Source organism: Gopherus evgoodei, chromosome 2, assembly GCF_007399415.2.
Source record: "Gopherus evgoodei ecotype Sinaloan lineage chromosome 2, rGopEvg1_v1.p, whole genome shotgun sequence".
NCBI classification, from domain to species: Eukaryota; Metazoa; Chordata; order Testudines; family Testudinidae; genus Gopherus; species Gopherus evgoodei.
This window is the reverse complement of record NC_044323.1, coordinates 60,204,875-60,231,623: the sequence shown is the minus strand read 5'-3', so window position 1 is coordinate 60,231,623 and position 26,749 is coordinate 60,204,875. Positions and strand designations below refer to the sequence as shown.

Sequence of the window (26,749 nt, the reverse complement as noted above, 5' to 3'; positions counted from 1 at the left end):
TGGCCTTTTGAGGCTAGAGGGTGAAGTCTAAGGGGCCAGACTACCCTATTCCTGGCGTTCTGGGGATGACAGAAGACCCAAGGAAAGATAGAAGCAGATGCTGAGAGAGATGAAACTGGAGTAACAGCATCTGAAAAATCTCCAGTGTACTATTCTCTTTAGGGCCCAGGACCAGGAATCTTGTAGTGTAGAACAGGGCACACCTCTTCCTCAGCCAACCAAAATGAGTTCTGGGAAGGAGGCCAGCATATGCCCTGCTGGTTCCAGCATAAGAGAGACTACACTACACTACCAGACCCCTAAGTGTTGTAGTTATACCAACCTAACTAGCAATATAAATAGCACTACGTTGACGGGAAGGTTTCTCCCATTGGCATAGCTATTGTATCCTATGGAGGTGGAATACCTACGCCCATGGAAGAAGTTCTACTGTCAGCATGGGTATTGTCTTCACTAAGTGCTACCGACAAGCCCGAGACAGTAGCAGGAAGAGAACTACTTGCTTGCCTGATTCCTCTAGGTCAGGGATAATGAGATTGGCCTCTGCTCCATTAGGAATGCCTGGGAGAATGAAAGGAATATGGTTGTACAGATTTATTTCTGTTGCAAGTTTTCCTTTATTTGAGAGAATTTGCTGCCAGTCTGGGCAGAGCTGAGTGCAAGCGGTTTAAATGGCAGCTAGGAGAAGCTGGCTCAGGGACACTGCCTATTACAGGCATGTTCAGTGGCTCCCCATATCTGGCTCTTGATTCCCAACGCCTATTTCTGTTACTGAAACCTCTGTACAATAATTCTTCGTTTTTATAGAGGTGAATACCAAAGACGTATAAGTTGATTATCCTAACAGCGTCAGAAAGCCAGAACATTTTAAATCTCAAATGAATGTTTATTATGCTTTGTCAGGAAGAGTCTAATTCAAGATAATTGTGTTTTGCAATTTTTCTATCTATTTACATAACTAATGAAATGCACTCAGGCATGAAGCATCTTTGATTATTTTATGGCATTTCTTTTGATTATGAGTTAAAGAAAACAAACACATTCAAAATAGCCAAATACTCCAAGTGCCTGGTCCTACATATGCAAAAGTCCAGTTGACTTAAATGGGCTCAAAACTTTGTTTTGTGCAGTCTTCAAGAATACGGGAGCTGACATGCAGGTGACAGGACAATACCTGTACTGACCCTATACACGGATGTGAGTTCAGGTTCCATATTCCTTGGCTAGGGTGCTGGAAAGGCAATGAAATCATCAAAGTTAGAGATGGAGAAGACCTGTTTGGTCATCCAGTCCATCTCCAAGCCAGTGCAGTATTTTTTTCCCAAAGTATATTTTTTGTGGGTTGTCTGTCTAGTTTTAAGTGTTCCAAGCAATGCTTTACTTAGGAGACTCTTCACAGGTTTATATGTCCCTGTTTACATTTTTTCCCGGAGCTTTGACCTAAATTTACCTTTTCTTAATTTAATCCCATTGCTTCTAGTTATTGCTCCTATTGTATTACTCAAATGACAGTTATGCACTTTGATAAAGTGTTGATGAATTATTTAATGTGATACACAGGAGTATAACTAGAAGTAATAGTAGTAATTACAGTAGTTGTAATTATAGTATTGCTTAGAGACTTGGACAGAGATCAGAGCCCTATTGTGCAGAACTGAAACAAGGGATCCACGATCCCTTTGGGTGCAGATCCACTTGTCCTCATATCACAGTGTGAGCTGTGACAACCTGCAGTGAGTAATCCCAGCACCAGTCAATACAGTTGTCTCTAACACAGTGAAGGGCAGTTGGACTGCATGCAGATGAGGGAGAGAGAGTACAGTTCTGAAGATCATAATACAACATATAAAATGGCACACTGAGGGTTTGGCTACACTTGCAGATGTGCAGTGCTGGGAGTTAAAGCTGTCTTCGTACAGCTGTGTAGGGAAAGCACTGGAGAATGGCCACACTGACAGCTACCAGCGCTGCAGTGTGGCCACATTTGCAGCATTTGCAGCGGTGTTGGGAGTGGTGCATTATGGGCAGCTATCCCACAGAGCACCTCATCCCATTTTGGCACCATTTTGGCGCTGTGGGTTGTGGGAAGGGGGCGAAGGGTGCAGGTTATTCTGCTTCCTGTCCCAACGCCCCATGATGCATCACTTCGTATCCCAGCAATCCCTGTTTTTCTGTCCACGTTTGGCACCATCTTGACTCTCAACGGTTTCTGTGCAGCACAATTTCTGTGGGAAATGGAGCCCGAATTGCTGAGGAGTATGCTGACAAGTCTCGCCAGCACATCACATTTGGCAGTTGAGCTATTACTTCAGCTTCAGAGAGACAGTGAGGAGTCCAACGGTGATATCAAGTCGCCAGACATGTATGACACTAAATTGCTTGTGGCATTCACGGAAATGCTCGGCACCGTGGAACGCTGCTTTTGGGCTCGGGAAACAAGCACTGAGTGGTGGGATCACATCGTCATGGAAGTCTGGGATGACGAGCAGTGGCTGCAGAACTTTCGGATGAGAAAAGCCACTTTCATGGGACTATGTGCTGAGCTTGCCCCCACCCTGCGGCGCAAGGACATGAGATTGAGAGCTGCCCTGATGGTGGAGAAGCGAGTGGCTATTGCAATCTGGAAATTGGCAACTCCAGACAGCTACAGATCAGTCGGGAACCAGTTTGGAGTGGGAAAGTCGACCGTTGGAATCGGGTTGATGCAAGCTTACAGGGCCATTAATCGCCTCCTGCTAAGAAGAACCACGACTCTGGGGAACGTGCAGGACATTGTGGATGGCTTTGCACAAATGGGTTTCCCTAACTGTGGAGGGGCAATAGATGGGACTCATATTCCTATTCTGGCACCACCCCACCTAGCATCCGAGTACGTTAATCGGAATGGGTATTTCTCTATGGTTCTCCAGGCGCTTATGGATCACTGTGGGCGTTTCATTGACATTAACACAGGCTGGCCTGGAAAGGTGCACGATGCACGCATCTTTCGGAACTCTGGCCTGTTCAGGAAGCTGTAGGCTGGGACTTTTTCCCCAGACCAGAAGATCATAGTAGGGGACGTTGAAATGCCCATTGTGATCCTTGGAGACCCTGCTTACCCGTTAATGCCTTGGCTTATGAAACCGTATACAGGGAAGCTTGACAGGAGCAAGGACTGGTTCAACTACAGGCTGAGCAGGTGCTGAATGACTGTGGAGTGTGCTTTTGGCCGTTTAAAGGGGCGCTGGCGATCTCTGTATGGGAAGCTAGTCTTGGGGGAAAGCAGCATCCCCGTGGTTATATCCGTGTGCTGTACCATCCATAATATTTGTGAAGGGAAGGGTGAAAGATTCAGTCAGGCATGGGCCTCCAAGGTTCAATGCCTGGAGGCTGAATTTGCACAGCCAGAGAGCAGGGCTACTAGAGAGGCCCAGCACAGGGCTGCAAGGATGAGAGATGCCTTGAGGAAGGAATTTGAGGCTGAAAACCAACAGTAATATTTGGTGCCTTGCATGGGAGTGAAGTGCAGTGGTTACAATTGTAAGCAGAGTCAGGATAAGCTCTACACTGACATCTGGTGGAAAGAATTTCAGAGAGTGTATTTGCATAGGCACGCCTACCCTATCCCAGACTCCCAAGCTGTGGGACTGCTTGGTGACAAATTGCTCACCCTCAGTTGCGCGGTACTGGCTAGACATGGGACATGGGTTCCAAAACCCAGAAAATTGAGAGAGGCTGGGGACAGGTATTTGTGCCTGGTGGTGCAGTCTCCTTGTGGAGCCAGAAGCACCAGTTGCTGCACCACCACCACCACCACCACCACCACCACCCTCCACTGTGGAATGTCAGAGATGATTTTTTTATTCCCTCAAGAATTTAAATACAGGTTACTGAGCTGAAATCACTTTGTGCTAATGGTGCACTAGCACTGGGGCTCCCCTACTATGAGCTGGAATCACTAAGAGCTGAAAATCACTAAAAAGCTAAAATCACTGAGCTGAGAGCACTGAGCACGGTGCTAACTAGTGGGGAGCCCAAAGCTATACTGTGGAACAGAGCTGCTGGCGGAGTGGAGCAGTTTGTGGGGATGGCTGGAGCGGATCACGGGACAGCTGGTGGCAGCAGAGTGGCTGACAGAGCGGAGTAGCTGTGGGACGGGTGGAGAGGCCCACAGAGCGAGCGGAGCTGAGCAGTTTGCAGAGAGAACTGGAGCAGCTCATGGAGCAGAGCAGCTGGTGGAGCGGAGCAGTTTCTGAGGACGGCTGGAGGAGCAGTGTGCAGTGGCTGGTAAAGCGGAGCAGTTCGTGGAGAAGGCGGAAGCAGAACCCACGGAGAGGCAGGGCAGTTGGCCCAGGACCACGTAAGGTGCCCCTTTCTATCCAGGCTAGGGGGAGGGACCTCTACAGATAAACTCTCGAACTCTGGGGTGGCATTGACCAGAGACTTTTGGGTTGTTGGACTTTGGGGTGATTGGACTTAAAACCCTAAGGGGAAAAAGGACAGTGCCAAAAGTACTTGGAGGTGGGTTTTTGTTTATGGTTTGTGTTATAACCCTGTTTGTGGTGTTTCTCCAATGGGATGCCGCATTAATTCCTTCCTTTATTAAAAAGATTTTGCTACACTCAGACTCCGTGCTTGCGAGAGGGGAAGTATTGCCTCCTAGAGGCGCCCAGGGGGGTGTGGTATGTGAGTGTCCCAGGTCACTGGGTGGGGGCTTGAGCCGGTTATGCATTGTGTTACTGAAACGGAACCCCTGGATACCGAACCCGGCCCTTGTTGCTGCCAACTCAGAGAGGCAGAAGGGTTACACAATGTTAGTAGGAATCTGTTTTTCCTAAGCTGATTTGCAGTGCCTGTTTCTTTCCTGGGCTACGGTATCTTTCACTTTCTGCAATAATAAAGACTGTTTTCAAAGCCAAGATTTCATTTAATAAACGAAAATAACTTTCTTGACAGACACACAACATTTTGGGAATGTAAAAGGGCAGGGGGGTGGTGTGGTGAACTGTACAGTCACAGGTTTGAATATGTCCTGTCTGGAGTGCTGTGCAATGACTGCTGCACTTCAGGATGCCTATACTGCATGGTGATGGGGGTTGAGAGCAGAGGGTAAGGGTCGTAGTTCTCAGGGCTGATTGGTGAATGTACAGGTGTTGGGGGGAGCTGGTGGTGATAAGAACCTGGATGCTGGGGAAGGGGGTTTTGAGCTGACATTGGGCACAAGGGAAAGAGCTTTGGGACTAGGGGGCTGGCGCGGTAGTGCTCTGGCTGCATGGCTACGAGCGCCTGGATAGAGTCCACTTGGCCCGCCAGGATGCTTATCAGCTGCTTTGTGCTTTTCTTCCTGGCCGCTGCATTTTTCTGGTGGATCCTGCTTTTCCTTTCCCTCCAGTCCTGCACTTTTTGATTCTCTGTGACAGAGTGATCCATAATTGCTTTCAGCAGGTCTTCTTTGCTTTTTCACGGCTTCTTCTGGAGGTTTTGGAGTCTTTGAGCTGTTGATAACACGGGCAGTCGAGAACTCAAGGTTGCTTGTGGAAAGGCAAAAAAGGCATCACTTAACAGAGGCAGCATTGTTTATATCTCAGACAGTTATTCTCACACAGTGAAGGAGTAACATTCTTCACAATAGCATAATTTTCCCATACCAAAGAGAGCGCACATAACTCACAGGAGCCCAGAAATAGTGAGTAAGGGGGACTGATTGCTTCAGGGCTGTACTGTCTTCGGGGTTTCTGTGCATTGGGGAAAGCAAACAGCTGCAGGGGGCATCTACACTGAACACTCTCCCAACATTTTCCACAGGATTTGATCCTGGAAGATATCTCACTGCTGCGGGTCACCTGGGAAGAGCGGGAGGGTCTTCTACAGCAATGCAGATTCTGTGTGCAGCAATGGTCCCCCCACCCCTCGCTATTCCACATCTAGGCATGCATGCATGCATGCAGAACTCTCCCTCCTCTTCTGAAAAACTTCCATCCTGAAAATATAAGCCGCTTACCGGGAACCTGTTCCTCTGTTTGTTCTCCACCAAGTACCGGCTGCTGCGACTGGCTACCTTCCTCCTGGCTTGAGAAGAGCGCCTGGCTGATTGGCGGTGGGGTCACCCCCAAGTATCGCGTCCAGCTCTTTGTAAAAACGGCTGGTCGTGGGAGCAGCACTGGAGCAGCGGTTTCTCTTGCGGGCTTTGCAATAGACACGCCGCAGCTCCTTCACTTTAACTCTGCACTGCAGCGTGTCCCGGTCATGGCCCCTTTCCAACATGGCCCTTGATACCTGTCCAAAGGTATCATAATTCCTATGGCTGGAGCGCAGCTGGGATTGCATAGCTTCCTCCCCCAAACACTGATGAGGTCCAGCAACTCGCCATTGCTTCATGCCGGGGCTTGTTTGGCGCGTGGAGGCATAGTCACCTGGAAAGATTCACTGATTGCGCTCCACACCAAGCTGAGCAAACAGGAAGGGGATTTTTAAAATTCCCAGGGCATTTAAAGGGCTGGTCACCTGAGACCAGGGCAGTAGAGTTCGAACTGATGAGCAGAGTGGCTGAACAGGCATTCTGGGATACCTCCGAATACCTCTGGAGGCCAATTACAGCGCTTTTGGTGGCCACACTGGCGGAGCAGTGCTGCATCACCAGCGCTGCAGTCGTTATTCCCCAGGCCGAGGTGGAGTACAGCCAGCGCTGTAGCCCGGGAGATACAGCTCTGTATGTGCCTTGCAAGTGTGGATGGTGAGTGAGTTGCAGCACTGTAAAGCCACCACCAGCGCTGCAACTCTCCAGTGTAGCCAAGTCCTGAGTCATTCCTCATGTCTGCTGATTGTAGGGCAGCATTGCCTGAAATAAACGGGAGACTAGTCTACACTACAGGTTATATCTATATAATTTATGTCGCTCAAGGGTGTGAATAAGCCACACCCGAGTGATGTAAGTTACACCAACCTAAGTGCCAGCATGGACAGCCCTATGTTGGCTACTGCCTCTCAGGGAGGTGTTTTTATGATGCCAATAGGAGATCCCTCTCCTGTTGGTAGAGTCTTCAACAGGCGTGCTACAGTGCTGCAGCTGCATCGGTGCAGCAATGCCGCTGTAGTGCTTCTAGGGGAGCCTAGCTGTAGTGTACATCCCCAGTGGCTCTTACAATGCAGGGGCAGAGTTAATGTTGCAAGATAGGGCTGGTGTGTGCCTTATCTCTATATTTTCTAGTTGTCAGAAGTTTAACTATAGGCACGTTCATTGGTTTGGCAAGGCACTCATAGTCAGCCATAACTCTGAGCTTTGGATGGCAAATGAGAAGAGCCACCCTTTATCTCAAGCAATTTGCACTCTAACTAGACAAGATGGATAAGGGGTATGAGAAAGCAATTGAGACAGACAGATTAAGGTGACCAAGCTCATGTGAGAAGTCTGGAATTGAAACTAAATTTCCTGAGTTCCAGCCTTAATCACAAGACTATGTTGCCTGTCTGTTGTTAGAGCAAGTAAATTGTCATATATCATGGGTTCTTTTCCCATTTCTGCCAGTGACTAGTGCCTCAGTTTTCCTGGCCCTAATTCCTTTTTACAGGATATAAGTCCAATTGAAGTCAATCATTTACTTATATAGGGGAAGTTTTATGCATATTTGTAAAACATGGATAATACCTCCCTCCCTAGAGTTCTGTGAGGCTTAATTCATTAATGTTTGTACAGTTTACTGAGATTTAGGGATTGAAAATCATCATAGCAGAGCAAAAATACTCAGACCTCATTTAATCGGGACTCCTTACTTCCTAAATCCCTGTCTATGCTAGGATTATGTTGCTAATCTGTCCCACCATTGTCACCAGTTTCAGCTCCACCAGCGGGTCTAATGGGGGTGTGTGAGCACAGACAAAGACTCCAGGCTGCTGCTGCTAAAGTTTTAAGCACTATGTCATCCAAGCCTGCTCAGAGCAGGTGAAGATGACATGGCTAGAGCTGTGTGAATAACTGATTAAACTAAACAAAAAAACAGTTTTAAGCTGACCCAAAATGAAAATTTGTAGGCAAAACAAAAAAGTCTAAAAAAAAATCCCATTTTAGGTCAACCTTTTGATCGACCTGAAACAAAATATGTGTGTTTAGTTTTCAAAGGGTGGCGTGGTTGGGGTTTTTTTTGGTTTGGTCTTTATTTTAATAAAATGGAAGTTATATTCCACACCAAAAGTCATTTTGAAGGGAAACATCACAAGGTCTGATTTTGAAAATGTCACAACAGAACATTGATGCATTTTTTTTTTGGATTTTTTTTGTCATTAAAGGAATGATTTGCTTAACCCACATCTGCATTTTTCAAGTGGGAAACTTTTGCCCAGCTCTCTCTAGCCATGGTCCTGGCATCACCGCTGGTCTTCACTACCATTCCCCGTTGGAATTGCAGCCGTGCTGGTTAATCGGGAAACCGATTGCGTAGGACGGAGGGAGGTGGGTGGATGCTGACAGCCAAGGAGTTAACAGGACTTTATTCTGATTGCTCCCCGCACCTCCTCCGCCCTACCGCTCACCTGCGCTTTATCACTGCCAGAGCCACTGAGCGGGCAGGGAGCCGCGTCCCCAGGGCGAGAAGGAAAAGGTGGAGAGAGCCTGGCTGCGGGAGCATTTCCTGCACCTGTGGGATGACTCAGCGGGCCCCTCGGCCCCGTGCGCAGCGCAGAGGGGCGCGCCGCCGGCGGGCAGGGGAGCGCCCGGGGCCGTGAGTGACAGTGGGGAGCCAGCCCTGGCCGGAGGGCTGCGGGATGGCCGTGGGCTCCGGCAAGATGCAGCCCCCGTGCGACAGCGCGGAGCCCGCCTTGAGCCGCAGGCCGAGCGCCAGGCACCACGAGCCGCAGCAAGTGCAGCTGCGGCAGAAGCTGAGGGAGCTGCCGGCGCGGCTGCGGAGCGGGCTCACGCTGCGCAGGAAGAACCCCGCCGCCGGGGGCCGGGTGAGTGAGTGACCCGCTGGCCCTGCCAGCAGCCCCCCCCGCTGACAGCCCAGGAGTCCCATTTCCTGCGGAGGGGAGGTGCCAGTAACTGCCCCTTTCCTCCCCGGTGCACAAGGGAGTCGGCTCGGCTGCCTGGCTTGTGCCCGCCCGGGCAGGAGGGGGTGGGGCTCTCCCGCGAGTCACCAGTGCAGGTGTCCTGCTCCAACCTAGAAAGCTCGGTGCTTTCTCCGGCTGCGGCAACAAGCGGCTCTGAAGCGCTTCCCCGCCCGCCTCTGTGATCTGCAAGGAAGTGGGGTTTGCTGCATGCCACGCCGGGGGCTGTGTTCGAAAGCTGGCGCGGGTCTGGGTGTCGTGGTTGGTTCTGCCCCAGTCTGGTGTAAGCCCCGCCGACAGTGCTCCGGCAGGGGGGCTTTTTGGCTAGCACCTTAGTCAGCCCTCTCTGCTTTAGCCCTGGAGTAGCGCTTCATGCATGCACAACGGGCAGGATTTACTCTGGAAGTCAGAAGCAGGGCTGGCTGGGAAATGGCTTTCCACCCTGCAGCATTTCAAAATAGTAAAATGTTTCCTGTTGGGACCAACCAGGGCTTTTGAAATTTCTTGCTTAAAAAAAAAAAAAAGTGGGGACGGGGGGAGAGACACCTACTCCAGAATAGCTAATAGTCTACCGATCAGAGCACTTATCGGAGACTCCGGTTGAAACCCCTGGTTTGAATCAGTGCTTTACTCACTAGCTGATTGACTACTGTTGGCCTGGGTCTCTCTCCTGGAGCAGAAATTCCATCCTGGACCTGAGAAACCCTTCCTAATGAAAGTTTTGTTGAAACGGGTACATTCCTGTGAAAAATTTTGTTTTCAACCAATCCTGTTCTGACAACAAAGTGTTTTGCTGAAAAATTTCTGGCCAGTTCTAGATATAAGGGGCTTCTGTGGCAATGTAAAAAGATCTTAAAGCACAATAATGAATGTTCACATTCCCAATTTAAACTTTATTAATCTGTGAGATAAGAATGTATTCCCATTTTGCACATTGGGCCATCAAAGTATAGAAAAAGCTAAAATTATTTTCTGAGGTTCATTTAGTGAGTAAGTGACAGAGCTGAAAATGTAACCAAAAATTCATAGTCATGTTCCACCAACTAGACCGTACTCTTCTTGATGCCAGTGGCACAACGGGTGCTAATTCAAGTCCCTTTGTAAGGCCCTAATGATACAGGCTAATAAAGATGGGTGGGGCGCTCCACACATGTGCAGAGGTTTGCCTGCATGGATCAGTGTGGAGAAGTGGGCTTAAATCAGTATACTTCATTACTGGGTTTGTTTACTCATTGTCTGGTATGTATTTTAAAACAAACTATATAGCTGAAGAAGTGGATAAATAGGACTAGTTAGACATACAGCTATTCTTCATATTTTTTATCTTGTTTTCCTCTAATATGGAAACCTTGCAAAAAACAATGTATCAAAAGGACACTGCTAAGGTGTTCCAAACAGTTTTTAGAAAGTAATTTCCAATAATTTCTTGGAAGATTTGAAGCTCAAGTCTTTTACGTTTCAGCTGTCCTTGTTGTCTTTCACATAAACTCAAGGGCAAATAAGAGGGGGGAAGGGGGGATTAATGTCATTTTCTAAGGGTATGTCTGCACTGTTCTTAACTCAGGCTAGCTAACTTGGGTTAAAATAGTAGTGTAGACACAGTGGCAGTTTGGGTTTGCAGCTGGAGTTCAACCCCAGCATCCCCTACAGGCTTTAGTTTAGGGTGCTAACCTGAGTTAAAGTGAGTTGCTGTGTCTTCACTGGTATTTTAATCAAAGTTAGCTAAACTGAGTTAGGAACACACACATTCTCCTTTTTTTTTTTTTTTGGCAGTGTAGATCTACTGTGAGATGCTACTCACACTCTGCTCATTCATGAAACCACAATGAGATTCCACCATTCATGAAACCACAATGAGATTATGAAGATCTGTTAACATGATTTCCCTTTTTCAAATCTTGCATGCTTTAATCAAACTTTAAATAGTTATCGGTACGAACACTTACACTGTAAATATTTGGGCATTCGAGTTCCCCACGTGTTTTCTCCTTAGGGTTTTATTTCATGTCTCTCAGCTATTGTTTCATACTGTCTCTAAACTCTGTACCATCTAGCCCCAAACTGCTATTTTGACTCTTGCATGTACTCATGAACAGCAGAAATACACCACCAAAGAGTTGTCATGTCATCAATACCTTTGCATAACAATCAAAATGCTGCTGTCAGTTGGCCAGATTGCTATCTCCTTTGATTCACGTTGCAGTTTTTCTTGAGCTATCTATCTTGGTAGAAGAGAGTGGGAGCTGTGGGTTTTGGGAGTCCAGGACCTTAAATAATCTCATAGATCTCTGAGATCTGCATAGAATGGGTTCATGCTGCAAGAAGAGTTGCCACTGCACAGGATGTCTCCAGCAGGAGCCATGTGGCCAGTGCCTGAGTTTTCCTGATCCCATGCGGTACTAGTGCTCGCTGTTATATTATCTGTCTCGAAATTTCTGGGCTTGGAGGGACAGTATTGTGGAGCAAGATGGTGCCAGTCTTCCATTCCCCCAGGACTCAATGGGTGTGTCTACGCTGCAGCTAGGAGTGAGCCTCCCAGCTCACATACACAGACTTGCGCTAGTGTTTCTTGAGTTAGTGTGCTAAAAATAGCAGTGTGGATGTTGCTGCTGGGGTGGCAGCTCAGGCTTTTAAGCAGGGGTTCTCAAACTGGGGGTCAGGACCCCTCGGGGTTGTGAGGTTATTACATGGGGGGTTGTGAGCTGTCAGCTTCCACCCCATACTCTGCTTTGCTTCCAGCATTTATAATGGTGTTAAATATATAAAAAAGTGTTTATAAGGGGGAGGGTCTTACTCAGAGGATTGCTGTGTGAAGGGGGTCACCAGTACAAAAGTTTGAGAACCACTGCTCTTAAGCATACCTGACCCCAAGTCTGAGCTTGGATGTCTACCTTGGATGTCTCTGCTGGAGCTGCAGTATCCACAATGCTAGCTTGAACCTGCTAGCATGAGTCTGTCTACCCTGGTTCAGATGTTTGTAGTGTAGACATACCCTATGAAGTGCCACCCCTAAGCAGTTTCAGCAGAGGGACAAGAAAGATCCTAAAAAGGTGTTACTTACACGTCTCCTTCTGTATAGCTATCCCCTTTCTATAGTGTGCGGGGAACAATCCAGCTTCATCAGGCATAAGCAGGTGCATTGCTACTAATTTGATCTTGGGGTATGTCTCCAGCAGTTGGGGGTGTGCCTCTGAGCCTTTGTAGACAGATATGTTAGCTCTACTCAAGCTGCAAAACATAACAGTATGGCCACAGTGGCGCAGGTGGCAGCTAGGATTAGCCCCCTGAGTTTATACCTATGGTTGGGCGGGCTTGTGCTTTGGTGTCTATTCCTAAGCATGCTATGTCACTATGCATGTCTATACTGCCGTTTTTAGTATGCTTTCTTGAGCAGAGCCGTCACGTGTCTCTGTCTGCAAAGGGAAGCATGTTTCCAGCTGCTGTGTGGGCATACCCTTAGTATTAGGTGGAACTGTTCTCAAGTAAACTCTGACTCACTGAAATCCCTTTCTGTTTCTTGCCTACTTTTCTAGGAAGTCATCCTGTCTCACTGAATAGGGCACAGGACTGGGAGTCATGAGACCTGTGTTCTGTTCCTGGCTCTGACTTTGACTTGCTATGTGATCTAAGGCAAATCACTTAATTTCTCTTGGAGTTTCCCTGTATGTAAAATGGGGATAATGGTACATAACCATGCTTTGCGGTCTATTACTGATAAAGCACAATATAAGTGCTAAGGCTTTTGCAGGTTTTTTTAAGGTTGCACATCAGTAAGTGCTGCTGGAGTTTTCTTTAATTAGAAAAAAAGAAGCATTTGGGGTAGAGAGAAACATAAAGACTGGCATAAATTCTGCAAACAGATAAGAAGAAAAGTCAATATTTTCATCTCTTTGATCTGCCAGTCTTGTCAGTGCCCCATTTAGGCAACAGAATATTCAAGGACTAATTCCAAACTTCCAGCCTGTGACAGGAATGACTAAGAACTGCTTTAGAATTACTTCGCATATGGTGATATAAAATATGCATGCTCCCCTCAGTTCAGTGGAGCAAAAATCTGGACTATATATTTCTGACCTGCATTGATTCTCTCTAACCAGGATTTCCCTAATTTCAGAGACTGGTAGAATTTAGAGCTGAAAGAAAAGACCTATTAGAACAAGGCTTGGAAAAGCTCGATAACCATTTCTGGGCTGTTTCATTGGCCCAGGAGTGAAAGTGAGCTGGTACAGGCCGGTATTCCGTACCAGTAAGAACCCACACCAGCCCACATTAAAGTGCTGCTGTAGCAGCGCTTTAATGTGTCTTCCCCTTTTGCCTCCTCAGTCAGCAGCCCCTTCCCCCGTCAATGGCCCTGCTGGTAGGGTCCCTGCCAGCGGACAGGGAAGGCAAAAGGGGTAGGGACATTAAAGCACTGCTGCTGCAGCAACTTAAGGATGATCCTTTGTCGTGGCAGCTCTTTAACGTTCCTGTGGGCCTCCCCCCGGGGTCAGTGGGGGGCGCTTTAATGTCCCTGCCCCATTCTCTCCCCACCCTCCCCCCCGCAGCCTCCAATGGGCGAGGAGGTGGGGGGAAAGGGAGCAGTTGCCCTGGGGTTGGCAATTTAAAAGAACCTGTTGCGAGGTCCCAGAGCTAAGGCTCCAGGCTGAACCTGAATGTCTGTACCACAATTAGGCAGTCCTTTATCCCAAGCCCTGTGACCTGAGTCAGCTGGCATGGGCCTGCTGCAGATGTTAAATTGCAGTGTACACATACCCTCTGAGTAGGGTGACCAGACAGCAAGTGTGAAAAATCAGGACAGTGGGTGGGGGGGGTAATAGAAGCCTATATAAGAAAAAGACCCAAAAATCAGGACTGTTCCTATAAAATGAGGACATCCTGGTCACCCTACCTCTGAGGCCAGTAATGTTCCTTTAGATCCAGGGCCCCCGAGAATGTTTTATCCATCTGAAGATCTCAGGAGACTGTGAAGTCCCCTAAAGGACTAGAGGAAACAAACAAAAAAAAAAAAATCTAGTAATCTCTTCTTTGACATGGCTAGATGAGTTTGCAAAATCTGGCTCTGAGAGATTTCTGTTAGTTTTGGGGGCAGAGACTATACTTACTTGTACCTTGTAAAATACAGTCATATTGTTGGTACTTTAAAATAAAAATGTTTGGATTTTTTTTTCTCTTGTTGGAAAAGGAAAGAAAATTTGAGTTTTTTGTGCATGGGTGCTGCCATACCCCCTGGCTTGAAGTGGTTTCCATCATATACAGGGATTACACTTTGGTTCAATGCCTGTCAGCACCCCCACTGTACGAATTGTTCCGACACCCCTGGCTTTGTGTTCTTCATCTTAGTTAAATGAGGCACTAAAGAAAGTACATGGTGTGTGTTCTGCACTGTACAGTGTAAGGGCAAGAGTCTTCCATTCAGGAGGCAGATCTCTATTGCATGATTTGTATTTGTTAATGTATAGAGCATTCAGGTTGTGTTATGTTCCTGGAACAAGTGCAGAAATTACAGTACAGGAGGGGAGAGCTTTGCTCTAAATATCTTAGTTATAAACACTATTGGCTTTGTTTAGATAATTGACTTTATTATTTTTCTGTATGAGGGCATTAATGAAGGGTGAAAGGTACAGTATTCTGTTCCCTGGAAAAACACTGAAGTCAATGTGTAAAATAAAATACTGAACTATCATTGTGGGTGATGTAAATGTCAGCATTAAAGAGATGGAATGACTAATACTGGTGGCACTTGCTTTAAAGCCTGAATTTTACTGACTTTGAAGTTCCGCTTAGTAACTTCAAGCAGCATTCATCTTAGCAGGTATTATTATGTGACTACAAATAAACTATATGTTGCTGAATTTTTCTTATAGTAATCGGCTTATTATATACTCCTCCTAAATGTTTCATTGTATCTTTTAATTTAGCAGTGCTGTAACTAGTGACACATGAAATGTTGAGTAACGATTAAAATATTGGTGGGCTGGTGGCCGCAATAGCTCCTGGTAAACTAAATCTCCAACTGCTAGAAGCTGAGACTGGACGACTGGGGGTGGATCATTGGAATATTGCCCTGTTCTGTTCATTCCCTCTGAAGCATCCAGCACTGACCTATGTCAGAGGCAGGACGCTGAGCTAGACGGAGCACTGGTCTGATCCAGTATGGCTATTCTTATGTAATTTCCATGTCTATATTTTTGATTAAAATACAGACTTTTTCAAAGTGAGTGACAAAACCGAGAATATTTTTAATAGTCATATTGTCGTGTGGGAAATATTGACTGGCTGTGATACATAAATACAGTAGAACCTTGCTAAATAACCAGTCTGGATGCTGGGGTGATTGGTAGGGTTCCTTCCTTAGTGATAGAGTGGTTCCACAGCTACCTATTTTAATCCTGAGACTGCCACAGGTTCTATAGCCATAACATGCCCTCTCCAATTAGCAATACAATCTTCAGCATCACCTCCGCCCTGTCCCTTGTACATCCATACCATACCCCACCAGAACTGGTGCTGAGCAGACCAAAGTACGGGGGAGCACAAAGGCAACCAAACCCACTTTTGTTCTCCCCACCCTGAGATTCTGACTCCCGCTGCACATGGCCTTCAGTGAACTTGGTCTCAATTTTTTTAAGAAGATTTCTTTACCTTGCATTATTAATAACACCTTCACTTAGTTTAACTGAAAGAATGCTACAAATGTATTTACTTCTTGCATTTGTCTCTGATTGGATGATAAAAACGAAAGTGACTATATTATTTTTCTTTTAGCATCTGTTTCTAACTGACATTACCTACAGGTTCTCATGCAGTGTTTGGTTTGGAAACCCACTAGGGGCATGTCTGTATAAGAACAAAAGATCTCTTTCCATTGAAATTAAAAATAAAGTAATGAAAGAATTTCCATTGGCCTTAACTTTTGTAGGATCTTGTTGAGTATTTTTGTTCAAATCTGAGCTGACAGTGTCCCTTAAACTACATTTCTCAAAATAAACGAACTAAATATGCTTTGTGGAATAGTATCATTGATTTTTTTTTTAAACTCTGTTTACTTGAAAATGCACAACACTTAGACTCATAGACTCTAGGACTGGAAGGGACCTCGAGAGGTCATCGAGTCCAGTCCCCTGCCCTCATGGCAGGACCAAATACTGTCTAGACCATCCCTGATAGACATTTATCTAACCTACTCTTAAATATCTCCAGCGATGGAGATTCCACAACTTCCCTAGGCAATCTATTCCAGTGTTTAACTACCCTGACAGTTAGGAACTTTTTCCTAATGTCCAACCTAAATCTCCCTTGCTGCAGTTTAAGTCCATTGCTTCTTGTTCTACCATTGGAGGCCAAGGTGAACAAGTTTTCTCCCTCCTCCTGATGACACCCTTTTAGATACCTGAAAACTGCTATCAGGTCCCCTCTCAGTCTTCTCTTTTCCAAACTAAACAAACGCAATTCCTTCAGCCTTCCTTCATAGGTCATGTTCTCAAGACCTTTAATCATTCTTGTTGCTCTTCTCTGGACCCTCTCCAATTTCTCCACATCTTTCTTGAAATGCGGTGCCCAGAACTGGACACAATACTCCAGTTGAGGGCTAACCAGCGCAGAGTAAAGCGGAAGAACGACTTCTCGTGTTTTGTTTACAACACACCTGTTAATGCATCCCAGAATCACATTTGCTTTTTTTGCAACAGTATCACACTGTTGACTCATATTAAGCTTGTGGTCCACTATGACCCCTAGATCTCTTTCTGCCATACTCCTTCCTAGACAGTCTCTTCCCATTCTGTATGTGTGAAACTGATTGTTCCTTCCTAAGTGGAGCACTTGGCATTTATCTTTATTGAACTTCATCCTGTTTACCTCAGACCATTTCTCCAATTTGTCCAGATCATTTTGAATTTTGACCCTGTCCTCCAGAGCAGTTGCAATCCCTCCCAGTTTGGTATCGTCCGCAAACTTAATAAGCGTACTTTCTATGCCAACATCTAAATCGTTGATGAAGATACTGAACAGAACCGGTCCCAAAACAGACCCCTGCGGAACCCCACTTGTTATACCTTTCCAGCAGGATTGGGAGCCATTAACAACTACTCTCTGAGTACGGTTATCCAGCCAGTTATGCACCCACCTTATAGTAGCCCCATCTAAATTGTACTTTCCTAGCTTATCTATAAGAATATCATGCGAAACTGTATCAAATGCCTTACTAAAGTCTAGGTATATCACATCCACCGCTTCTCCCTTATCCACAAGGCTCGTTATCCTATCAAAGAACGCTATCAGATTAGTTTGACACGATTTGTTCTTTACAAATCCATGCTGGCTATTCCCTATCACCTTAACACCTTCCAAGTGTTTGCAGATGATTTCTTTGATTACCTGCTCCATTATCTTCCCTGGCACAGAAGTTAAACTAACTGGTCTGTAGTTTCCTGGGTTGTTTTTATTTCCCTTTTTATAGATGGGCACTATATTTGCCCCCTTCCAGTCTTCTGGAATCTCCCCCGTCTCCCATGATTTCCCAAAGATAATAGCTAGAGGCTCAGATACCTCCTCTATTAACTCCTTGAGTATTCTAGGATGCATTTCATCAGGCCCTGGTGACTTGCAGGCATCTAACTTTTCTAAGTGATTTTTTTACTTGCTCTTTCCTTATTTTCTCTTCTAAACCTACCCTCTTCTCGTAAGCATTCACTATACTAGACATTCCTTCAGACTTCTCAGTGAAGACCGAAACAAAGAAGTCATTAAGCATCTCTGCCATTTCCAAGTCTCCCGTTACTGTTACCCCCTCCTCATTGAGCAGTGGGCCTACCCTGTCCTTAGTCTTCCTCTTGCTTCTAATGTATTGATAAAAAGTCTTCTTGTTTCCCTTTATTCCCATAGCTAGTTTGAGCTCATTTTGTGCCTTTGCTTTTCTAATCTTGCCTCTGCATTCCTGTGTTATTTGCCTATATTCATCCTTCATGATCTGACTTAGTTTCCATTTTTTATATGACGCCTTTTTATTTTGTAGGTCACGCAAGATCTCAAGGGTAAGCCAAGGTGGTCTTTTGCCACATTTTCTATCTTTCCTAACCATCGGAATAACTTGCTTTTGGGCCCTTAATAGCGTCCCTTTGAAAAACTGCCAACTTTCCTCAGTTGTTTTTCCCCTCAGTCTTAATTCCCATGGGACCTTGCCTATCAGCTCTCTGAGCTTACCAAAATCCGCCTTCCTGAAATCCATTGTCTCTATTCTGCTGTACTCCTTTCTACCCTTCCTTAGAATTGCAAATTCTATGATTTCATGATCACTTTCACCCAAGCTTCCTTCTACTTTTAAATTCTCAACAAGTTCCTCCCTATTGGTTAAAATCAAGTCTAGAACAGCTTCCCCCCTAGTAGCTTTTTCAACTTTCTGAAATAAAAAGTTGTCTGCAATGCAGTCCAGGAACTTATTGGATAGTCTGTGCCCCGCGGTGTTATTTTCCCAACATATATCTGGATAGTTGAAGTCCCCCATCACCACCAAATCTTGGGCTTTGGATGATTTTGTTACTTGTTTGAAAAAAGCCTCATCCACCTCTTCCGCCTGATTTGGTGGACTCCCAGCACGACATCACCCGTGTTTTTTACCCCTTTTAGCCTAACCCAGAGACTCTCCACCCTTCCGTCTCCTATGTCCATCTCCACCTCAGTCCAAGTGTGTACATTTTTAATATATAAGGCAACACCTCCTCCCTTTTTCCCCTGTCTATCCTTCCTGAGCAAACTATACCCATCCACACCAACATTCCAGTCGTGTGTATTATCCCACCAAGTTTCAGTAATGCCAATAATGTCATAGTTGTATTTATTTATTAGCACTTCCAGTTCTTCCTGCTTATTACCCATACTTCTTGCATTTGTATAAAGGCATCTAAGATACTGGTTTGATCTTGCCTCCCAACTTTGCCCTGACCCTCCTTTCTCTCTGCCATTATAGCCCGTGCTCCCTCCTGTTTCCAACCCATCTCCCAGGTCTTGTTCCCCACTTACCTTTGGGCCTTGCTCACCAGTCCCCGTCGAACCTAGTTTAAAGCCCTCCTTACTAGGTTAGCCAGTCTGTGCTCAAATAAGGCCTTTCCCCGCTTCGAAAGGTGAACGCCATCTGTTCCTAGCAGTCCTTCCTCAAATAGCATCCCGTGGTCGAGGAAGCCAAAGCCCTCCTGGCGACACCATCTTCGCAGCCAGGCATTCACCTCCACGATGCATCTGTTTCTGCCCGGACCCCTACCTTCAACAGGAAGAATCGAAGAGAATACCACCTGCGCTCCAAACTCCTTAACCCGTACTCCCAGAGCCCTGTAGTCACTCTTGATCTGCTCAGCATCACACCTTGCAGTATCATTTATGCCCACATGGATGAGTAGCATGGGATAGTAGTCAGAAGGCCGGATAATCCTCGACAAAGCCTCTGTAACATCTCGGATACGGGCCCCTGGCAGTCAGCATACCTCCCGGGATGAACGGTCAGGGCGACAGATGGGTGTCTCCGTCCCCCTCAGCAGAGAGTCTCCAACCACCACTACCCTACGTTTCTTATCAGTGGTGGCAGCAGACCTCCCAGCCTTAGGGGTACGAGGCTTCACCCCCTTAACTGCTGGGGGTGATTTCTTCTCTCCTGTATCAAGAAGAGCATAATGGTTATCTTTTACCACAGCAGGAGGGTTCGCAGCAGCGGTGGAGCACTGCCTGCTGCTAGAAGTAACCAGCTGGCTGTGTCCACCCTGAGCCTCCTCCTCCACTGGTGTGTCGGTAGTCCTGTCAACTGGGACAGCACCATCAGCTGTCTCCACATGGATACTGTCCAGGAATTGCTCATGGACATAGATGTTCCTCAGCCTGGCCACCTCCTCCTGTAGCTCTCCCACCTGCTGCCTGAGAGATTCCAGCAGTAGGCACCTTTCACATTGGATGCCACCCCCAGCCTGGATATCAGTAAGTGGAAATTGCAAATTACAGTCTTTGCAAGCCCACACCAGAATCTGGGTAAAAGCATCCATGCTTTGGTGATCTGTCTGGCTACAGGCGCAGGTGGAGGAGACAGAAGCAGTGCTGGCACAGGTGTTGTGGGTCCTCCTCACCATTGTAAGCCTCCCTCTGTCAAACACTCTCAAATTCTAAAGTCTACAGCTCCCTATCCGCTCCTCTCTGCTGTAAACAGAAAGGTTTTCGATGTGGCTCAGGTTATGGGTTCAGGGGACCAATGGGTCACAGATGAGACTGACAAGGGACTCCCCCTCCCTTCCTACTCCCCTTGCAAAACTCCCTGTTAGCAGCTCCTGTTCGCTAAGCTCCCTGGTCGCTTGTGCGCAGCTTTATAAAGCCCTGGCCTGAGTGAATGCCCCGCCCACTGGTTAAGGTTCAGCCAATTACCAGAGGCTTCTAGCTTTCAAACCTTCCTAGTAGCTCCACCTCCAACTGCCAGCTACAGCACACGGTCCTTCAAACAAACTTGTTAATTCATGGTAAATTTCTCAGATGCTGGTGTGAATGAGCAAGATTCTATGGCTTTTTTTGCAACAAATTGTGCTGAGATTAGTGTTAACTCATCAAGTATTGGGTGCGAATGTTTTCAGCTGGAAGTGCTATAGTAATTCTGTATCTTGAGGAAATTACACATCAAGATATACATTTTTGTGCTAATGATGATATTGAAAATAGGCAGTAACTTTTTGAAAAGGTGAAGCAGAATATGCCACCTTTCTTTACTGAACAGATGGAAACTACTGTAATGAAACAAATGTTTTTTCTGCATAATAGTGCTAGCTTATCATAATTAAAATGATATTCCCATACAAGGAACCAGTTTGTTTATGGAAACTATTTTCCATATCTTTAAATGCCTTATTTTCATTGGCTGGATTGTTCATTGCAAGTTTAGTTTGAATGAGTTTGAATTAAAGATAAGGATGAGATCAGTAAATCTGTAATAACTACACCAATCAGCATGAGTTGGCTAAAACAACATATGAAGTTAAATTTGCACCCTTCCTGTGAAAACCTAAAGAGGTATGTTGCAAGAAAATAAGTGGGATTGTGCTCTGTGGAATCTATGCCAGCCCCCCACATACCTATGTTTATGGGGTGGACCAGCTCTGCATTCCCTCCATGGTTTCTATGCTAGTTCCTGGGTTGGAATAGGGGCCATAAGCACTGTGAGAGATGTGGTCCGATGTATAGGGCTCTGCCATTGATCTACTATTTGACCTTGGACTAATCACTTCAACTCACTGGGCTTGTTTCCCCTTCCACCTTTTGTTTCTCTTGTCAGTCTAGACTGTAACCTCTTTAGGGTAAAGGCTGCCTCTTACTATATGTTTGTACAGTTCCTAGCACACTAGGGCCTTGATGTTGATTGGATCCTGTAAGTGTTACTGTAATAAGAGGGTCAGATTTTTATTATTTTTTATGTGGGGAGCCATATAATCATGGACTCAGTGACAATTCTCCTGCCTTGGTGCACATGCCTCTGCATGTTGGTCTATGCAGGGATGTTCATAGCGCAACTCTGCTGCATGGAAGTGGTTGAGTTTCTATGCAATATTAAACTCTGAAGCCAAATTATCCAAAATTCTGCTGCATTATGGGCATCTCGGATTCTCATAGCTCATGGCCCATTTTCACCCTGGGTATTTTGTACTGTTTTTAGTCTGTGTTATATTCTTTATCTACACGACACTAGTTGTCTGTTAAAACATCTCTTCCAATAACTGTGCTGTCAGTGAAAGTTCCAGCATCAAAATAAAGGCAATGGTGGGTGGTGAACACATGGCTGAAGCACAAGGTCAGATTGTTCTCTCTTTTACTCACTAGCATAAGAGGTTCTGTCTATTAGTAACTGGTATAATACTGTTTATCTCAACGTAGCTTGTCTTCTGTTTGTTCAGAAGAGTTTGACTTTGTCAAATGATCTACCTGCAGCCATTGACATAAAAGGGTGTGTACGTAAGTAAATGAGCCTGGCTCAACTCCTACAGTACACCTTTTATTCTAACTGATTACTTTTTCACTAATTATTGCTTGGAGAGCACTTCTAATTGGTTAAAAGTCAGTATATTTGTTATATTGTAGAGAGAACATTTTCTGATTAAGAGGATTTTTTTGTTTTGCCGATCCATATAAATTGGTAGAAAGTTGTTTATCCTACCAATAACAGAGTCAGATTCTTGTGTCTCTCACTGGTTTAAAACGTATGTAATCTCATTGACTTCAAAAAGTACTTCACCTTCTAATTTCTTCTTTTTTTCCCCCAAATATAAATGCAATTTCCCCTCCCTTTTTTGTCTATTTAAAAAACAAACAAGCTGTGTCCGTCTTTGTTTTGGTCTTTGACTCGGACATTTAAGATATCTGATACTTGGTGCATATGTGATTTTTTTTTTAATGTGATATTTTCATAGTGTTAAATTTGAATTAAATCTATAAAGTAACTTCACAAATAGCCTGTGAACTTATTTTCATAAAGTAACATCACAGCCCAAACAATCACTTACTACCCTATCCATAGATCTTGAAGTTCAGCTGTTATGAAAGTTTAATAGAACCAGTCATGAAGAAATATTGATAAAGGATGAAACAGTATTTTGTATATATCTTAGGACATCTTAAACCAACAGCAAGATATTGAGTAAACACCACACTTTTTGTTTTTATACTGTAATTAGAGAAGGAGTAATACAGACTGTATCTCTGAGTGCTATAAATCTTGAATATCTAACTATATCTCAGAAATATAGGGCAAATTCCGTTCCTTGCCCTGGCTGATTTGGTCTGCTTCAGGTGCACAGTGCTGCCAGAAAACTGGCATAACTAGCTACCTGGTGTAAAGGAAAACCATAGACTCAACATAGTGGCTCTGTGCCAACCCATCCTGTCTGTAATACGGGGTTATTCCTGGGAGAAGTAGTCCTGGCTGTGGTGCTTCTGTACTCTGGCCATTTTACAATAGGAACTGGACTATTCCAGGCCAGCTCTAGGATTTGGGGGCAAAGGTAGTCCATGGACTTTGGCACAGATATAGTGAACTAGAAGCCTTGGAGGTATAACTTTTATCTCTCTCTGCCTGCCTGTCTCCTTTCAGTGGAAGGGGGCTCCATCCCAAGGGAAGGCAGATAGTGCCAAAGCAGTCACAATATAATCATGGCAAAGTTTTCAGGAAATTAGGCATGCAACTCCTGTGCTAGTTTGAGCCATAGTGTATCAGGTCTCAAAAACTACAGTAGGTAGGGTCGGATGAATACATACTTATTAACTGCAGAAAGTAGTGGTGCTGATTAGTAGATGACTAAAGTCAGTACTAGGGGCACCATGCTGCAGGAGGGGCACTATTTTGGAAGAGACTTAGAACTGAGGTCCTGACCATTTGCAATTGCTAAAGATTTCATAGAAATTTTCTCAAGAATATGGGTGTTTAACATGGCATCCTGGCCAAATTCTGACTTGAGTAATTGTGTTCTACCTGCCTAAAATTCCCCATGTAATTTCACATAGTAAATGGCTATCATATCCATGATATATTGCTGTTGTGCGCTGTTAAACAGCTGCTGCATTTCCACCATAGGTTGGTGCAATTCAATAGTGCATGAAGTGATTTTTAAATATGAAGAGGTAGGGAGAAAGATGAATGTACACAATCAGAAAACTGTCAGAGGTGTGTAAGTGTAAACAATAGACACCTACATATAACTCTGTGCATGCATGCCCATATGTAAAATGAATTTGCTATTGGCAAAGGCATAGATGAGGAGAATCCATTAAAACAACCACTCTGGATCCCTCTTCGTGTATGCTCTTGCACTCCTTTGTGGTGGTGATCAATTTTTTCATTTGCCTGTCATTCTGATGTTTGCTGGGCAACTAAAGTAGATTTTGTGATACACGTGGCCTGCACGTCCATTACTGAATCGAATACAAGAAGACATGAGCTTTGTTAGCATGAGTCTGACCCTGCTTTAAACCATGGTAAGTGTAAGCTTTAAACTAGCAAAAGAGGAATCTTTAGCGGTTATTTGCCAAAGAAGAATATTAAGAATGCAGTGTGTGTGTTTTACCTAGGTGAGGGATGTCTTGAGTTAGGAAAGATAAACTATGAAATGCTTGGCTATCAAAGCTCTGTCCATGCTAGTTCTGAACTATTAGCTCTAAACATGTTGGGTAAATGGTTGTGAAGCAGTGCTTGACTAGCATCTTCCAACAGTATTTGCTGGCCTGGCTTGCTTGTGAAGTGTGGGCAAATACATTTTTTAAAAAAAAATCTTACTTGCTAAAATTGCCATAAATGCTTTTGAAAACGTTACCCATAGCCTAAGTCTCAATTTCAAAAGTGATGTAGGCGTTTAGGCTCCTAAATTCTTGTCTACATGGCTCCACAGTGCAGATTACAGGGGTGGGAGTTGCAGCACATACTAAAATGTTGTGGGGTAACTGCCCTGCGTAGACCTTGCTAGTGTGAACTAAAAGGTACCCAGTTCATGTTAATGAAGTCCTATTTGAAACACTAGCTGGATCTACACAGGGCACTTACAGCAGAATGCTTTAATGTGTGCTGCAGTTCTTGCCCCTGTAGTCAACACTGCAGGGCTATGTAGACAAGCCCCAAGTCACTTCTGAAAATAAGACTTAAGCGCTTTTTAAAATTTTACTCTACATCTGTAGGTAGTGGGATGCAAGTGTTAGATGTGAACACAAACTGTATTATAATTGCAGCTGTGATTGCAAACTCTTTTAATTGATTATAAGGCTCTAATTTAGGAAGTGTCAAAGGGAACACACACATACAAAGATTCTTACCCTGGACTTCAGAAAAGCAGACTTTGAATCCCTCAGGGAACTGATGGGCAGGATCCCCTGGGAGAATAACATGAGAGGCAAAGGAGTCCAGGAGAGCTGACTATTTTAAAGAATCCTTATTGAGGTTGCAGGAACAAACCATCCTGATGTGTAGAAAGAATAGTAAATATGGCAGGCGACCAGCTTGGATTAACAATGAAATCCTTGCTGATCTTAAATACAAAAAAGAATGGACAAATGTCCAGGGAGGAGTATAAAAATATTGCTCAGGCATGCAGGAGTGAAATCAGGAAAGCCAAATCACACTTGGAGTTGCAGCTAGCAAGAGATGTTAAGAGTGACAAGAAGAGTTTCTTCAGGTATGTTAGCAACAAGAAGAAAGTCAAGGAAAGTGTGGGCCCCTTACTGAATGAGGGAGGCAACCTAGTGACAAAGGATGTGGGAAAAGCTAATGTACTCAATGATTTTTTTGCCTCCGTCTTCACAAACAAGGTCAGCTCCCAGACTGCTGCACTGGGCAGCACAGCATGGGGAGGAGGTGACCAGCCTTCTGTGGAGAAAGAAGTGATTTGGGACTATTTAGAAAAGCTGGATGAGCACAAATCCATGAGGCCGGATGTGCTGCATCCAAGGGTGCTAAAGGAGTTGACGGATGTGATTGCAGAGCCATTGGCCATTATCTTTGAAAACTCATAGTGATCGGGGGAGGTCCTGGATGCTAGAAAAAGGCTACTGTAGTGCCCATCTTTAAAAAAGGGAAGAAGGAGGATCCAGGGAACTCCCTGGATCCAGGGATTCAGGCCAGTCAGCCTCATCTCAGTCCCTGAAAAAATCATGGAGCAGGTCCTCAAGGAATCAATTCTGAAACACTTAGAGGAAAGTGATCAGGAAGAGTCAGCATGGATTCACCAAGGGCAAGTCATGCCTGACTAACCTAATTGCCTTCTATGAGGAGATAAATGGGTCTGTGGATGAGGGGAAAGCAGTGAATGTGTTATTCCTTGACTTTGGGAAAGCTTCTGATATGATCTCCCACAGTACTCTTGCTGGCAAGTTAAAGTAGTATGGGCTGGATGAATGTACTACAAGGTAGATAGAAAGCTGGCTAGATCATCAGACTCAACGGGTAGTGATCAATGGCTCCATGTCTAGTTGGCAGCCGGTATCAAGCGGAGTGCCCCAAGGGTCGGTCCTGGGGCCAGTTTTGTTCAATATCTTCATTAATGATCTGGAGGATGGCGTGGACTGCACTCTCAGTAAGTTTGCAGATGACACTAAACTGGGAGGAGTGGTAGATACACTGGAGGGTAGGGATAGGATACAGAGGGATCTAGACAAATTAGAGGATTGGGCCAAAAGAAACCTGATGAGGTTCAACAAGGACACGTGCAGAGTCCTGCACTTAGGATGGAAGAATCCCATACACTGCTACAGACTAGGGACCAAATGGCTAGGCAGCAGTTGTTCTGCAGAAAAGGACCTAGGGGTTACAGTGGATGAGAAGCTGGATATGAGTCGACAGTGTGCCCTTGTTGCCAAGAAGGCTAACGGCATTTTGGGCTGTATAAGTAGGGGCATTGGCAGCAGAACGAGGGACGTGATCATTCCCCTCTATTTGACATTGATTAGGTCTCATCTGGAGTACTGTGTCCAGTTTTGAGCCCCACACTACAAGAAGGATGTGGAAAACTTGGAAAGAGTCCAGCGGAGGGCAACAAAAATGATTAGGGGGCTGGAGCACATGACTTATGAGGAGAGGCTGAGGGAACTGGGATTGTTTAGTCTGCAGAAGAGAAGAATGAGGGGGGATTTAATAGCTACTTTCAACTACCTGAAAGGGGGTTCCAAAGAGGATGGCTCTAGACTGTTCTTAGTGGTGCCAGCTGCCAGAGCAAGGAGTAATGGTCTCAAGTTGCAGTGG

At 45.3% G+C, this 26,749-nt stretch overlaps 1 protein-coding gene across 1 annotated transcript in view; it reads left to right on the top strand.

Moving 5' to 3' along the window:
- The first annotated feature begins 8,736 nt into the window (after nucleotides 1–8,736).
- Nucleotides 8,737–26,749, top strand: part of RAPGEF5 (Rap guanine nucleotide exchange factor 5) — a 230,537-nt gene continuing 212,524 nt past the window's right edge. Inside the window, exon 1 of the mRNA XM_030550749.1 lies at nucleotides 8,737–8,922. Within this exon, the coding sequence (XP_030406609.1) occupies nucleotides 8,737–8,922 (186 nt within the window). The remainder of the gene's footprint in view (nucleotides 8,923–26,749) is intronic.